Raw genomic sequence first — 17,680 nt, 5'->3', positions numbered from 1 at the left:
CCGCCTTTTTCTGAGGACATACATAAATAATTTCAATTATCAAACTAATGAGGTGCAATTTTACTAACAATAAACTAAATTCGCATAAGCATGAATAAATTTGTGTCATACCTAGAGCATTGTCGTTCGAATGGGAAGCAGCGTCAAAGGTATGTGGACATATGTAATTGTATTTCTATATAAACACATAAGTTGTTAAAATAATCAATGTCTGAACACCTGTTCAACTGGAAAAACATATTGCATAAATGCAACTTACCGGATTATAAATCATTTTTTCCGCTGAATCATCGACCAAAAGTGTATTTAGCTCGTTAAAATCTGGACACGCGTTCCAAACATCATTGAGATCTTTACAGTAGGTAACCGTATCGTATGTTTTGCATTTTGCTTGATCCTGTTCACAAACAGTCGAACATAAATATGTAGGAATCATAGACAACAAAAAGTCAGCAAACTGTAATGACATTCATCTTACCCATACGAATAGAAAATGCTCAGAAAATAAAGGAAGTTTCTCAAGTACACGGTCGACGTTATGCCTGAGATTGTAATCAAGTTTGAATGTTAACATTCAAATGTATATTAACGATTTTGACTACAGTAATTCAATTGCTCCAAACATGTTCTAACCTCATCTTTGAAGACCAAAGGCAACAACAAAATTGTTGACACAAAATTGCATAAATTCAAATAATCCTGTTCTGAGGACAACATCTACAACATGAAGAAAATGAGATTAAAGTTCTACGCTTATTTGTTAAAATAATGGATACAAAAGAATAGAATTAAAACCTGCAGGCAGTCTTGGGATGTAGGCAAGGACACCATTGAGATAAAAAATTAAAAGTTTTCTTGAAGGCGGCGTTGTAGACACGATATACTTGTTTGGATCATCATCATCATCATCATCATCATCATCGTCATCTTCATCGTCATCTTCATCGTCAGCTTCATCTTCATTGACCGCTTGGTTGTCCACATATGTTAAAAGAAAATAAAATACAGTTCAGAACGTGTAAATGTTTAGAAACATAAATAATGAATTACCTGACTCGTTTGATGTCGTTGACGTAATTCGTCACGCAACATGGAGACTTCATGTTGCAATGATGAAATATCGGATCGCATTCCACTCACAAGGGAATCAATATGCTCCCGAAAATTGACCATGTATTCCATCACAGTCTTAATTGTGACATCCTCTGCAACTGGAGCTTCTTCCATCATTGCGTCTCCACTTGGTTGCTCTTCTTCATGGCCAACGGGGTCCATTTCCTCCCTCTCTTGATCTAATCCGACCTCCTTGACACGCTTCCAACCGAGTTTTTCAACAAAATCATATCCCGCTTTTTTAATAAATACCATGTCAATCTTGTGGGTTAATCAAACAGGGGCGTCATGCGAAAAATCAACTTCCTTCTTCTTCAACAGATGGGTGATGACACATCCATATGGTAGTGTAGTTGAAATTGTTGCTCCCTTTGTGACCATATAACAATTGTATAAATATGAGTTTTGCAATGTTTGGAGCCGTTTTGGATTTATACTTTGCTATCCACCAATAATCGTTGTCTCGAAGCGTTGAATGTTTTCCCCCACTAGGCCGGATATACCATGTGAGCACTTTGTGAAACACTCTCGACTCTACATCAAGGTGAATTGGGCTATTTCTAGCAACCCGTTTAATTGTAGACCAATCTACACCATTTTCATCTAAATCCCCTTTATTCGCTACACCTAAACCCTCCGCAATAGTTTTCGGAGATATATATATATCCTTCCCCATGACATGTGTATTAATTCCTATTATATTAGTCTTATTAGGCTCGTGCTGTAAGGAAGCATTGTTGTAGAAGACTCTAACTAGGTTGGGATAATATCTTGGTTCTACACCAAGGAATTCAAGCCAACCCCAAGATGTAAATGTGGATTTAAAACTAAATGCATATTTATCATCAAACAAGTTCCTTGGTGTTTTAAATGTGGATAAATATGCATTTAAAACTAAATGCATATTTATCATCAAACACCAGGTCAATGACACGTTCGGGACGAATCTTCCTTACTTTAAAACTCGTCTGCCATCTTTGTTTCTCCATATCGGATCTAAAGTTCAGAGTTTCGAAGGACCTGATTTCCTCAGAAGAATCGTTTGTTTCAGAAGGAGGTTGTGGTTGAGAAGAACTGGGTTGAGAAGAGCTTTGAGAAAGACCACGCTTCTGACTCTGACGTTTTGGAGCCATTTTGGTTGGATGCTATTACAATGGAACACAAACACATTCAGGAAAAAAACTCCAATATAGAAATCAATCAAACCCATAAAATATCGATAAATTTACCTGAAGAGTTATCTTCTGCCTGCTTGCCTTTATGTTTAGGGTTTTTTGATTTAGAGTACTATATATAATGAACGGTGGAAAAACACTTGATATTTAAATTAGTATCGACAAAACATTAAACAGTGTCGATACATATGGGTTTCGATGTTTATGGGATCGACATTTTTTATATATGAATTGACACTTTATGGTTGCACCCTGTTTGCCATTCATTATGGTCCAAAAATATCGACACAAACTACAAAAGTGTCGACATATTATTTAGACCTATTCTCTCATAAAACCGGTATACTTGTACCGGTTAGATTAAAAAATTACCTATTACATTATACTTATGGGTTTCGATGTTTATGGGATCGACACTTTATTGTTGCAACCCTGTTTGCCATTCATTTTGGACCAAAAATATCGACACAAACTACAAAATTGTCGATACATTATTTAGACCTATTCTCTCATAAAACCGGTATACTTGTACCGGTTAGATTGAAAAATTACTTATTACGTTATACTTATGGGTTTCGATGTTTATCGGATCGACACTTTTTATATATGGATCGACACTTTATTGTTGCACCATGTTTTTCATTCATTCTGGACCAAAAATATCGACACAAACTACAAAAGTGTCGATACATTATTTAGACCTATTCTCTCATAAAATCGGTATACTTGTACCGATTAGATTGAAAAATTACCTATTACATTATACTTTTGGGTTTCGATGTTTATGGGATCGACACTTTTTATATATGGATCGACACTTTATGGTTGCACCCTGTTTGCCATATTGTAAATTTGCCTTTTACTTTAAAGTGAATTTTGTAGTTATTGTACATACCCTCAATATATATGGAATGGCCATTCATTCTCGCACATGATGACAATTATGATGACATTTGGTATAATACAGACAACAATCTCCATATATCGTAACTATCAACATGACCCTTAATGTGTATAAGAAACATGTACAACAACATACTGCTAACGTTTCTCATCTCATTCATAATTGTATTCACATACAAAATTATAAATCGTATACAAAATTATAAATCTTATACAAAATTAACCCTACATTTACATCATTGCATCCTTTTGTTATTCTTATGTATCATGGCAGCTTTTGTTATCTCCTGTCTTCGTTGATTTTGATTGTGGCTTACGAGATCGTTTAATATTCGCGATCGATCCCACTCTCCAACAACCTATATTCAAATTGTCAGAACGTTAAGTATTGTAAACTACAGCATTCAATCTACGACTTTTAACAATTTTACCACAAACGAATTTTTCTTTCCACTTACAAAATCACCAGTTGCCCCTGTATAACCGATCGATTCCATCCACATCATCACATACATGCCACAATCATGTCTGTTACAAAATTTGAAAACCACACATGTCAATTATGATGAATACTGCATTAAGCTTTCTATTTGTGATAACATCTCATACCCATTCAATTGCTTATTCTTCTTATGCTCCACAAATTTGAAATTTTTCAAGGGATACTTTCCTAGAGATCCACAGGATTCAACCCAAATGCGTTTCATATTATAAAAATCTAATATTTTAATCTGCATTAAAATAGAAGAAGTTATGATCCAAAAAAATTATGCATTATAATTTACATAATGTCCTTTCATACATACATACATACCAATCTCTTAGCATCCTTCACTCTTTGTTTAGCTGCTTCAGTTGTAAACATACTATCATATATTGTTGCAACACGATCTACCATATCCAACACCAACAGATACCAATGTAAATTATGGTAGTTTATTGTGATCATGATCTGCAACAAATTTCACACCCAATTTGACAAAATTCAACATTCTATATCCGAAAACATCATTTGCAATTGGTATGGTGTCTTACCTTCTCACAGTCGGTGAATTTCACATAGTTATTCAGTATGGGACCCCAGAAGGTAGCAATACTCTCAACACTTTCTTTGCTGTTGGCATCCAACGCCTGCTGCTGCAATTACGCAACAAACATTATTAATTTACCGTCTATAACACTACTTATCTCCATTTATTAATTTAACTCACCGCTAAGTGGTATGGAAGGTAGCCAATCCTCCGGAGTGACTTCTGAGAATCGTAGCATACTGTCCAGGCGAGCAAATCAATAACCTAACAAAATTAATTACACAATCAGAACATATTCAATAAGTTTTAACATTTTCTACTTTCTACTTACCACACCGCCAACCCATTCCGTAGGCTTCAACGTTGCAACGTCGTATACACTAGCGAATTGATTTCCCATTGAGATTACAGAATATCTGTATGAATCATTAGGATTAATATGTTGTCATGAAATATTTAAATATAACTCACAAAGCAATATATTTCACTTACTCCGATTCTAACTCACTATTCCATAAATAATCACAAATTGCAGCTTCGATGTCATCAATTCCGCTTGGAATATCCGCTTTTTCAACCTACAATTTTGCATACAAATTTTTGTCACAACAACATAATAAAAAATCAAATTAAGTTTTCTTTTATTCAACTTACCTTCTGCTTCTTCTTCTGGGGTGCAAGACATTCCTAATCCAAATCTGCTGCTATAACACTCTCCGGTATATAAATGACATCGACTTCCTTCCTCCTCATTTCTTCAATCTCTCTTCTTCTTCCTCCTCCCTCTTTTCTTCTTCATATTTTTTCAGTTCATCGTATTTTTTTTACATAGCTCTTCATCTCTTTTATTTCACCCTTCAATTGATCTCCTTCATCCAAGTATTTATCAACCACCCCCTTCACCCCCGTAAGTTCACTCCTCAATTCCACAACCTCCTTCACCACTCCCTCAAATTTTTCACCCGTCACCATCTTAATATCACCCCTTAACACCCCAACTTCTTTCACCACTTCACCCCTCAACACCTCTACTTCTTTCACCACTCCATCTATTTTTCCTTCCACTACCCCCTTATGCCTCTCAAGTGTATCTTCGACTCTCTCAAGTTTCTCTTCGACTCTATCAAGTTTCTCTTCGACTCTTGATTGTCTTTGAATGATATCAAATTGGATTTTTTTGATATCAGCCAATTCAGACATCAAAATGTCGAAGTTACTATGTTTTCCCTCACCGTCGTCCCACTCACCGTCATCCCCCAATACAACCATCTCTCCTTTCTTCTCCTCTGCCTCCACTGCCTCCTCTACATCCTTGCCAATAACATTCAAAATTAAATTACAATATTAAGACATTGATTATATTCTTAATATTATTTAATTACATTTATTACCCTTTCTTGCTTCTTCTCTCTATCCAACTTCAACTTCACCATCACTCTAACCACCTCTTCCTTCCCCCATGCACGGATGTGTGCCACTCCGGTTCTTTCATAAGCCGGCACTGCCTCACAGCCCGACCAAAAATCGAACAGTGCAACCTGCATTTATAATAAAATTTATATTTTTATATAAAATCACAAAAAAGTTCTTCAACTCATTTACCTCTAAGATTGCTATGCACCCTTTGAGGTATCTCTGGCTGCCCTTTTTAAAGGTGATTATTGATTCAATCAATCTCGAATGGATATATTCAGCCTAATTGAATTCACCCTTCAAGCCTTCATCGCAAATGAGCTTCATATGTTCCTTGTTCGTTGACGTATGACCCGTTGGACAAAGAAAGATACCGACAAGGTATAATAGAACTCTGGCCTTCAGCTCATCCCCAACGTAAGATCCACTTTTTATTTCCTCTTCAATTTCAGCATATGTCACCTTCTGCTTCAAACCATATTTGGAGGCAAGTGCTTTCCAGTCCTTACTCTTACAGACTTCTACAACACTTTTGCCTTTATTTTCTACCCCCAATACGGCTGCAGCACATGGGATCCCGAGAGGAAATGAAAAATCACCATACTTAGCAATACATTGTCTGACATCAAATTGCGCCATCAAGGATCGACACAATTCCCTCCGAATAGGTCGATCCCTTACTCCTACCAACGATCCAAAACCTATTTCTCCCAGCACATTCAACTGACCCTTCTCCTTAAGGTGTTTAATTAATGAATTCACCCTTTTAATGTTGCATCTTGTCGACACTTCCTACATTTTTAACAATATATAATGTTATAGTTCTTATATTTTGTATCAACGTATTTACAAGTTTAATGAATACCTTATTTTCATGTGCTTTCCTCCGTTCTTTGTATTCTTTACTATCATTCCTTGACTGTGTGATGTAAGGTTCCTTTTCAGCATCACTCATTGAATTCCATTTGGACCTCACATCTTTTGTCACCAAATATTAAACATAAACGTTTCTTAATCAATACATTAACACTAAATACTACTCAATGTCAATTTCATTTTACATACCGAACCGCTCTGTGTGCCATCTTCCTTCATCCTTTTGCATTTGACCATACTATCAACATTTAAAATTTGTAATCAATTTAAAGTTTATCGATACTTTAATCCAATTACCATTTCAACAATAATAACAAAAAGACATTGATACTTACTAGAAATACATACATATATCCACCCTTTGGTTGCTTTCGAGTCTCAGCCTCAATTTCAAAGTCATCTGCGCCACCAACAATTTTCCAACCCATTGACTCCATTTTTCCTTCATATATCAGTTTACGCAAATCAAATTATTTTGTTACATACAATTTATTCAATATACAAATATAGATAACTACTCTTGTGGTAAAATGGTTTTCTTCAAAAGAATTTGAATGGCCACTACAAAATGTGTCGGCACATTTATACAACCTATAATATCATTTTCTACCTATAATATTTAATAAAAGTATCGACATTTATATTTTACCTTCAATATCACTTTCTACCTGCAATTGGTCCCAAATGCTTCTTTACTCCAAAACCCCAAACAACACATAAAAACCCTATTCGCGATTACTGTAATAATAAAAAACTAGGGTTTCGACAACATACTTTTCGATTCGACTGCATCAACAAACAAACAAACATCGCTTTAGAAACGCCTTCTGAAATGCAGCAACAATTACGCTTTGATTTCAAAAACTCGTCCGTTCTATCGATTTTCAGAGGATATTTAGATATGACCTTTATATTTTCATCGGATATGTTATTTATATTTAATCGATACAAATACAAAAGTGTCGATACTTTTATGTCATGTATCGATACTTTCGAAAGGATAATTACCTATTTCTTTGAAAGTGTCGATAATTTTATTACATGTACTTACGAAAGTATCGACACTTTCAATATATCCGGTATCATTTTACCGGTTTTATCATTTTGATACCGGTTTTATCATATTTTTACCTGTTATATCGTTGTGGATCGATATATATTTTTTAAAGTATCGACACATTATAGGCGCTAAAACTGCTTCTCTTTTAAATTCACAAAGTGTCGATCCTTATATAAAGTATCGACACTTTCAATATATCCGGTAACGTTTTACCGGTTTTTTCATTTTGATACCGGTTTTATCATATTTTTACCTGGTATATCATTTTGGATCAATACATTTTTTAAAAGTATCGACACTTTATAAGATTTAAAACTGCTTCTCTTTTAAATTCACGAAGTGTCGATCCTTATATTAAAGTACCGACACTTTAAATGTATCCGGTAGCGCTTTACCGGTTTTATCATTTCAATACCGGTTTTGTCATAGTTTTACCTGTTATATCGTTTTGGATCGACATATTTTTAATTTGGATCGACACGAACCGACAAGTTTGCCGGTTGCACAATTTTTTAATATTTCTTCATGACTTAGACCTACTACATTATTATTAGTCAACAATTCCGGTAGAACTAAACCAAATTTATTAAATATCTTTTAATGTATCCGATAACATCGTATATTAACCGTATATTAACCCACCTTTCCTAAAACAATCCAAATTAGACGTTTCTTACCAGTCGATTTTCTCCACTCAAACATCATCATCAAAATCATCGCCTTTGTCCATACACTTCTTGTACGTTCTGCCATACTCTTTTGAAATAAACGTACAATCCAACGCAGCACGCAACCCATGGCGTACTTCACGGATCTAACCTCACTTATAAGTAAATATTGGGTTAACTACATGAATTATTATTTATTTTTGTGTTTTTATTCATTTTTAATTATTGAATTTAAATAACATAAAAAATGATCACTTTTTTATTTAATTAAAATTTGGTTATTAGATGTTAACTGCGGTTAACAATTAATATGATATATGACATGATAATTAGTATAATCACATATTTGGTCTCTTTCATTTACATATTCTCTCAATACTTTTAAATAAAATTTTAAAATAAAAATATATATTTAAATGAAAATAAAAAATATTTTTAAAATTAAATTAGTAATAAAATATATATATAATAAGTTAATATAAAAAGACTTTTAAGTTAATATATATAAAATATTATGAATTTAAGTATCTATATACTAAGATACAAAATATATATATATATATATATATCATGTTGTCTACTTTAGACCAAACACAAGACTTAGCTTAATGGTTGGATACATGTTAATTTCTTATGTGACCAATGTTTGAATTTTTTTGTCTCAATTTGCTTTATTTTGTTTTCTTTTAACTAGAGGGTGACACATGTCCCTCTTTGATTAATGGAAATAAATATATTAAATTAAATTAAAGTTAGTTCTCTAACTAAATAATGACACGTAATATGACATGCGACATTATTCGATTGAAAAATTAAATTTATTTTAATTTATTAAAAATATGACTAGACTGAGAGAATATAAAAATAGTATGGATCAAATATGTGATTGTATCAAAATATTTAACTGTTGTGACAGTTAACTAAGAGTGATCATATCTTAATTAAATTAAAACGAAAGTAATTATACCTTATGTTTTTAAATTCATCGACTAAAAGTACATAAAATATAAATATAAATTACCATTCGTCGTGTAGTTAACCATAAATATTAATTTCCTAATCATCTTTCCATTTTATAACGTTGCTGTCCGCCGCAATCAACTTGAAAAGAAAACCAAAATATGGAGCTTGACTTGGAAACTATGGCGGCTTCAATCGGTGTATCGGTGGCCGTGCTCCGATTCCTCTTGTGTTTCGTGGCCACCATTCCGGTGAGTTTCCTGTGGCGATTTGTTCCGGGTAGACTTCCTAAGCACGTTTACTCAGCTTCTTCAGGCGTGTTGCTCTCCTATTTGTCGTTTGGGGTCTCCTCGAATCTGCTTTTCTTGGTGCCCATGCTCTTGGGTTATGTCGCCATGGTTCTTTGTCGCCCCAAGTGTGGGATTATCACATTTTTCTCAAGTTTCGGTTACTTGATTGGCTCGTAAGTCTTCCTTTTTCCCATTAATTTTTCTTGTAAAGTTATCCTGGAAAAGTATAAGTTCACCTTATTGAGCTGAAATGTGAGGAAGTTTCAATTTTGGGTTAGCCCGCATGCTTAGTTACGATTCAGTTTCCGTTAAACTGAAATGCATGTCTCGGTAGCTAACTGATACTTTCTTCTTAGGAACAAAAGTAAAGGTTTTTAGAAGGGCTTTCTATTTTGGGGGTGCATTCTCCTTCCATAAGAGAAAATTTATGATGGATGAGAGTTGATTGGATGCGAAGAATGTTAAAACTTGATCTTATTAATTAATGAAAAAATCTGTTGCCAATTTGGTAGTTTTGCTCTGAAAAAAAGGGGTTATGTTTTGACCTTTGTTTCATGTCAAATTGGCTATTCATGCTTGGTGTTTAACTATTTCTAAACAATTATTTTGTTGTTTCATAATTTTCTATATTTCGTGTATGTTTCTAGCCATATATATTACATGAGTGGGGATGCGTGGAAGGAAGGAGGCATTGATGCTACTGGTAAGCATGTTTGAATTTTCTCCTTCACATCTAAGAAGTTGTTCTTTAAAATGCCATTATTGACTGGGATAGACGCATGATCTTATGTCAGGGGAGTGAATTTCTAAAATTTTAGAGGGGGTAAACTTATAAAATTCTTGTGTTTGAGAACATATTATCAATGAAAAATACAAAGAAAAAAAAATCTAAAATATATGATAATTTGAAATTTTCATAGGGCAGCTGCCCCTAGCCGCCCACCTTAGTCCATCCATGATTACTAGTATTGAAATTTTAAAAAAAATATTGAGGATCTGCAATGATTTAGTAAACTGGATAAATTAGGTAAATCTTCATATTGCTGCTCGTGAGTTCTAATGAATTTCAACCCTTGTTTATTTCTATACACGAGTTGTAATTACAAATATGTTCCCACATTGGCCTTTACTTGATTTTTTCAGATTTTCTGTAGTTTTGTCACAAGTCCTCTAGAGAAAGCTTCTTTGGTACTTTATAGATGTTCGTTAATTGTGGAGCACACTATCTGCTAATATGTAGGAGCATTGATGGTGTTAACATTGAAAGTCATTTCATGTGCAATAAATTACAATGATGGGTTGTTGAAAGACGAAGACTTACACGAGGCTCAGAAGAAAAATCGGTTGATTAAGTTGCCCTCGTTAATTGAATACGTCGGGTACTGCCTATGCTGCGGCAGTCACTTTGCTGGTCCAGTTTTTGAGATGATGGACTACCTTGAGTGGACCGAAGGGAAGGGGGTAGGTCTATTTTTTTTATACATTTGCATGCCTTTTTTACTCTGAAGTTACCAGTATGCAGCTTCGATAATCTTGTCACTCTTTTTTCCCTTTGAAGATTTGGGCTCATTCAGATAAAGGGCCATCACCATCACCTTACGGGGCAACTCTCCGAGCAATTGTACAAGCTGTTATATCCATGGCAGTGTATCTTTACCTTGTTCCGTATCATCCCTTGTCACGGTTCAGTGAACCTATATACCAAGAATGGGGATTCTGGAGGAGGTTAAGTTTCCAGTATATGTCTGCCTTTACTGCGAGATGGAAGTACTATTTTATCTGGTCCATTTCAGAGGCTTCCATTATTATATCTGGCCTGGGTTTCAGTGGCTGGACGGAATCTTCACCACCAAAACCAAAATGGGATCGGGCAAAGAATGTTGACATCCTAGGGGTTGAGCTAGCAAAGAGTTCAGTGGTGTTACCACTTGTCTGGAACATACAAGTCAGCACCTGGCTTCGTCACTGTGAGTCTTTCCACCCACTATTCTTTTCTATGCTGCTTTTGTTATTTTTTTTTCTTAAATATGATGTGTTTGTGTGCACGTATTAACATTTTTTAAAATCTACACAACTTTTGGAATTGGTTTCTGAACTCAACTCTGTTTGTTTCTCTATTCTTCTGGACTAAAGATTGTGTTCATGTATTTGTCGAGGAATCTTGATGGTTTGGTACGATCCAATTGTAACTTTTTTTTCACTCTCCTTCAAAACTATTTCATAATTAACGAGTGAAAGACATGTAAGAAAGAAAATCAGTTCATCAATAATTTACCATACATTAGATTACGAATATGACATGGCTTTTTAGTTTTTCTATCGACAATCTTTACTTTTGTTAAAATCAACCATTGAGATAAATGCAGGCTGAAGTCATAGAGATGAGTGACATTTTTTAACTTAAATTGTGCTGGTGCAGATGTTTATGAGAGACTAATTAAAAAGGGGAAGAAACCTGGTTTCTTCCAGTTGCTGGCCACGCAGACCATCAGTGCTGTTTGGCATGTGAGTCATTTTACTTTGCTGAAAACATTTATGTTCACTATACCCTCTCCTTTTTTTTTTACAAAACAATCCTAAAAGAATATGACGGATAGATTTCGCCCTGGTTTTCCGCGACACTTCTCTCATTAGTTCTTGCCCTTTTTCTTCTCATTTGTAAATAGGGACTATATCCTGGGTACATGCTGTTCTTTATTCAGTCAGCTTTGATGATTGCTGGTTCAAGAGGTACTGACATAGGCATCTTGATTATTTTCGGTATCTATTTTTTAATATTATTATTTTTTAACTCTCACTTCCTTTCTGATTAGTTATTTACCGATGGGAACAAGCAATTCCTACAAATATGGGTCTAGTGAAGAAAGTACTTGTCTTCGTCAACTTTGCTTACACACTGCTGGTTCTGAACTATTCTGCAGTCGGTTTTCTGGTTAGTTCTCTCTCAAAGTATCATTTTCGTGAGATTAGCTAGAAATAGTATAATATTTGCCTACCATATGCATCCAAACAAGCCACTCACTGTGTATCATCCATGAAACATGGACATGAGAAACCTCTTATTCTGTTTTCATAACGTTGTCCCACATGGAAACACTGTCGACATGATGTATTATGTACAGGACGTTGTAGAAATAAATAACCAAACTGGAAATGGTCCAACATGCATTGGGGTGTAAATGAACATAGCGTTCGGTGAATTGTTCTTGAATCGTTCGTATAGCGTTTGTTTATGTTCGTTTGTTTATGTTCGTTTGTTTATATTAATGTTCATGTACTAATGAATGGGTGGATGGATGGATGGTGTGTGATGAAGAGGGACCAAAAATGAATATAATAGATATCTCTTTTTATATACGTAATTTCGTTTTGCTTAATTGTATAGTATTTAATATGCTTTTTTGTTTACGTATCGCATATTCGTATGGTACAGGTATTGAACTTGCGTGAGTCGCTTGCTTTGTACGGGAGTGTATATTATATTGGAACCATAGTTCCAATAACATTGATTCTTCTTGGTTATATAATACCAGCAAAGCCTGCCAGATCTAAAGCTCGTAAGGATCACTGAGACTAAACCCAGAATTTCATCTTTGATTGGAGTTTTGTAACGTTTGCTTTGTCTAGCATGTTAAAATTTGTATGGAACAAGCATTTCTGTGTTTGAAGGTACTCGAATGAGACGGATTGGTCAACTCCAAGCACCAAGAGGAGTGAGTATTTGATCGACTTGAATTAAAATATTCAAGTTAATCGAGTTGACTAGTCTTATTTTATAATTCAGTTGAATTGTTTGAGTTTCTGTTTAAATTTTATTGTAAACATCTATAATGTTACAATACTAATTGACTCTAATTTAAACGAGTATATATATTTGGGGATAGGTTTCACTAATTTATAGTAATTATATTTAAATAAATAAATGACTTAGATTTGATTAAAATCTATAACCCATAAATAAGTATATTTCTTTAATTCAAGGTAAAACAATATTTTTTTTCTCAACACCTCAAATCATAAACTTTAAGTCTCAAATTTTAAATCCTAAACTCTAAATCTTAAAAAATTTGTTTTATTGTGAGTTAAATAAATATTTATTTATGGATTATAAATTTAATTAAATTTAAGTAATTTATTTATTTAAATATAATGGGTGTAAATATTATTTTTACCTTGAGTTAAAGAAATATGTATTTATGGGTTATAAATTTTAATCAAATCTATGTCATTTATTTATTTATTTAAATCTAATAGTTATAAATTAGTGTAAAAATTATTAGTTTTACATAATATAAGTGGATTTAACCCCTATATATATATATATAGGATAAGATTGAATTACACTGTCAAATTCTTTTTGAGATTAAAAAATTCTTTTTGGTTCTTACAAAATGATTTTGAGATTAAAAAAATCTTAGTACGCAAAGCCTACCCAACCCTACCGACGATTTCACGATCGCGACCGACGATCGCACAACAAAAAAATCCTCGTCATAAAGAGAAGCCTACAGATGCGGGTGGTTCTCTCTCCACTTCGGAGGATGTTGTCATGGATACCGCTCAACCTGTGAACCATGTTTCCTACTATAATCAACAGTTTCAAAGTGAGTTGTATCTTCCTACCCTGACCCTTCTGGGAACCCAACTACCACCACGGTTCCATATTTTATAATTATTGGGACCGTCGGTATACCTTATGGCACTGCAGAAAATTATGTGGCCATCCAAACCAGTGATCCAATTATGATTAATCGAGTCCATGTATTAATTCATGACATCTTTATGTTAGTTACAATGCTTTGCCATTTATCAACTAAACATTAGCCTCAATTTCATTATTGTTGTTCATGTATGTAATAATACTTAGCCAATGACTTTTAAGAACAATCATATCATTTTATGAACTTTATTATTCAACAGTTTATTTAAGCACACATAAAAAATGACTGAAAATAATAATGACAATGTCTTATTTAATAAACTCAATAAAATAACTATGTCATTTATTATATGAATTCGTGATTTGTGTTTGTTACGATTTATTATCCGAACTTTGTATCGCACATGATAGTCTCCGGAAAAATAAAGGTACAAAATTAATTGATTTTGTTTTAGTCGTTCCCACGATTCTTAAAGTTATCAATAATGGTAAGATTTGATTTGAATGTTTGTTGCAAATGAGTAGGCTAATCAATTATAAAACGGAAACCATACTTATTACGGTTTCGAGCAAGTGACTAATTACTTGGATATTGAAAATTGATCTTTTAAGTCTATGATCAAAATTACAGTTGGATGAAGGACACACCTTTTGAATTAGAAGTTTGGTAAAAATTGATTTTTGTTATTTTTTATTTTTAGTTTTATTTCTTAATTTTAGTTTCATAAGATGAAACCGTTCATTTTACTTTTATTACTAAACACTTAGGTGGCATTTGGTTCGCTGAAATGTTTACGAGGGAATTGGAATCTGTGAAGGAATTGAATCTGTCAGGAATTGGAATCCAATTCCATATTCTGTTTGGTTGGCAGGAAATGGAATTGGAATCCAATTCCATATTATGTTTGGTTCGCAGACATGTCAGATGAATTTGATTTTAGTAATGTAAAATGACAGAATTGCCCTTCTTATTTTTTTTGCCTTATTTTAGTTTGTTTTACAACTTACATGTAGTAATATATTATAAAAAATTAAAAATATTAAAATTTCATTTTATTAATTGATTATTCATTTCAATAAATTATAAAAATCATGCTAATAAACATCTTAAGTTAAAATCATCGCAATCAAAATATGTTAATGTTGAGTTAATCGATTGACGAATATGGCCAAGAGGGGGTGAATTGGCAATAAAAATTTTGGTGGAAGCTTTTGCAGAAAATTGAAAGAAATTTGCACAGCGATTTAGAGTGGTTCGACTTTCTCAACCAAAGTCTACGTCCACTACCTTAGCTATCCACACTAAGGATTTTCCACAAATTCACTAATTTGTCTTTCTTTTGAGGACAAAGAGTAACCTTACAAACCCTCAAGAATTATACCCTAAATTCTTGAGAACACTCTCTCCCAAAGTGAACAATACAAATTTGCAAACTTATAAGGAAATCCTCACAAGGTAGATTGTTTGCACAATTCTAGAACAAAGAAAAGAACACTCAAGAATGAATACAACTGAGCACAATAAGTGTTCTTGAAAGAAAAATGAATATTGAATGAAAAATAGGCTTGAAATGCTCAAACTTGAGGTTTGATGCTTTCTCTTTGATTCTCACTTGATTCTAGTTGCTTGATGTTTCTTGTTTTTGATCAATGGCTTCTAAGCTTGTTTAAATACACCTTGAATCACTTTTGAATGTTGGGAATGATTAGTGGAGTCAATAGAGCCGTTTAAGTGTGAAAACAATTAATTAAAGCAGTTGGGAGCATCAGTGCATCGATGCATACCCATGGTGCATCGGTGCATCAGTGTAAAATTCAAATATTTTGACCGTTGGACCCTTAGTGCATCAGTGCACTCCCTTAGTGCATCGGTGCACTAAGAGTGCATCAATGCATCAAGTGCATTCGATGTTTCAAAATAGCCAGAGTGCATCGATGCATGACTAGTGCATCGATGCATCAAATGCATTCGATGTTTTCATAACATCCTTGGTGCATCGGTGCATGGTATGTGCATCGATGCATGAAATGCATTCGATGTTCAATTTAATTCATGGCGCATCGATGCATAAATTGGTTCATCGGTGCATCACTCTAAAAAATTGATTTTAGGCTTGATTTTGGTTCAAAATACTTTGTGAAAATTGTTTCAAAAATATATTAAGTATAAAACACAATTTTACACATTTAGTAAGGTTTGAAATTGATCTTAACAGACTTGGAGTAATAATTTGATATTCGAGTAATTAAATCGAATATACTTTTAGAAAATCATTTGTAAAATCTTAAAATTCATTTAACTTAATTTGTTATATCGAAACATCAAAATGTTTTCAACAGTTAATAAGTTACCAAAAGATAGAGCAATATTTCGATACATTCCAATCGGAGTATGTTAATTAGTTACCAAAAAATATACCAAAAACTATTTTTATTCAATATAAGAATTAGAAACCCGACCCGACACGACACAAAATAATAAAAAAATTATTTTTATTCAATAAAAACATTGACTTAATTAAAAAAAATTATATATAGAGGGGTATTATTGTAATTATTCCTAAATATATAAGGTAAAATTATATATTTTTTTCGGGTCGGTTCGATTTTTTTCACCCTAAACTCGAACCCTACCCGACCCGAATAGCACACTTAAAAAAGCCCGACTCGACCCGAATATCACACTTAAAAAACCCGACCCGACCCGAATATATGAATTAGAAATCCGACCCGACCCGAAATAATAAAAAAGTATTTTTATTCAATAAAAACAGTGATTTAATTGAAAAAATATATACATAGAGGGGTATTATTGTAATTATTCCTAAATATATAAGGTAAAATTATATGTATTTTCGGGTCGGGTATTTTTCACCCTAAACCCGAACTCGACCCGACCTGAATATCACACTTAAAAAAACTGACCCGGCCCGACCAAAATAAAGTTTCACCTGACCCGACCCAAAATATGAATTAGAAACCCGACCCAACCCGAAATAATAAAAAAATATTTTTATTCAATATATGAATAAGTTACCAAAAGTTTGATGAGGGTAGTATGGTCAAATTTCAATTCCCTCCAACAAGGGAATTGAATTCCATCCATTCTTGGATGTAATTCACTTTCCCTCATTTGATGAAAAGTTGAAGCCATGAGGGATTCCAATTCCCTTGGAAAACTTGAACCAAACATGGGAAAGTGGTGGAATTGGATTCCAATTCCCCCCAATTCCAAGGGATTCCATCCAACCAAACGCCAGCTTAGATTCTAATTTCATCTCTCTTGGGATTTGCCCTGATCTTATTACTATTACAAGTTAGTTTAATAAAATCAGTTTTTATTTTACAGGTGTTCGCGTGTTGTGAGTACTATAAATTATACTCAAATAATGTGCAAGTATACACAATCGCTCAAGTAATATAATGATGAGTGAGTATCGTCTCCAAAGGGATTGGGTGAAATTACAAAAGTCTAACCAAAGCAATGCACTATTCTATCTAAGTATAGTTAGTCTTGATATATACAAATGT

At 33.6% G+C, this 17,680-nt stretch overlaps 1 protein-coding gene across 1 annotated transcript; it reads left to right on the top strand.

Moving 5' to 3' along the window:
* Positions 1-9,324: 9,324 nt before the first annotated feature.
* LOC120191236 (lysophospholipid acyltransferase 1-like) lies at positions 9,325-13,370 on the top strand. Its single transcript, XM_039194209.1, has 8 exons — positions 9,325-9,662; positions 10,137-10,192; positions 10,730-10,950; positions 11,048-11,456; positions 11,909-11,994; positions 12,156-12,219; positions 12,303-12,421; positions 12,923-13,370. Exons 1-8 carry the CDS (start codon positions 9,361-9,363, stop codon positions 13,058-13,060), a joined length of 1,395 nt encoding a protein of 464 aa, XP_039050140.1. The 5' UTR covers positions 9,325-9,360; the 3' UTR covers positions 13,061-13,370.
* Positions 13,371-17,680: the final 4,310 nt, after the last annotated feature.

The sequence above is a fragment of the Hibiscus syriacus genome, unplaced genomic scaffold (genome assembly GCF_006381635.1).
Source record: "Hibiscus syriacus cultivar Baekdansim isolate YM2019G1 unplaced genomic scaffold, ASM638163v2 tig00116965_pilon, whole genome shotgun sequence".
Lineage (NCBI taxonomy): Eukaryota > Viridiplantae > Streptophyta > Magnoliopsida > Malvales > Malvaceae > Hibiscus > Hibiscus syriacus.
This window is presented reverse-complemented; position numbering and strand designations above follow the sequence as displayed.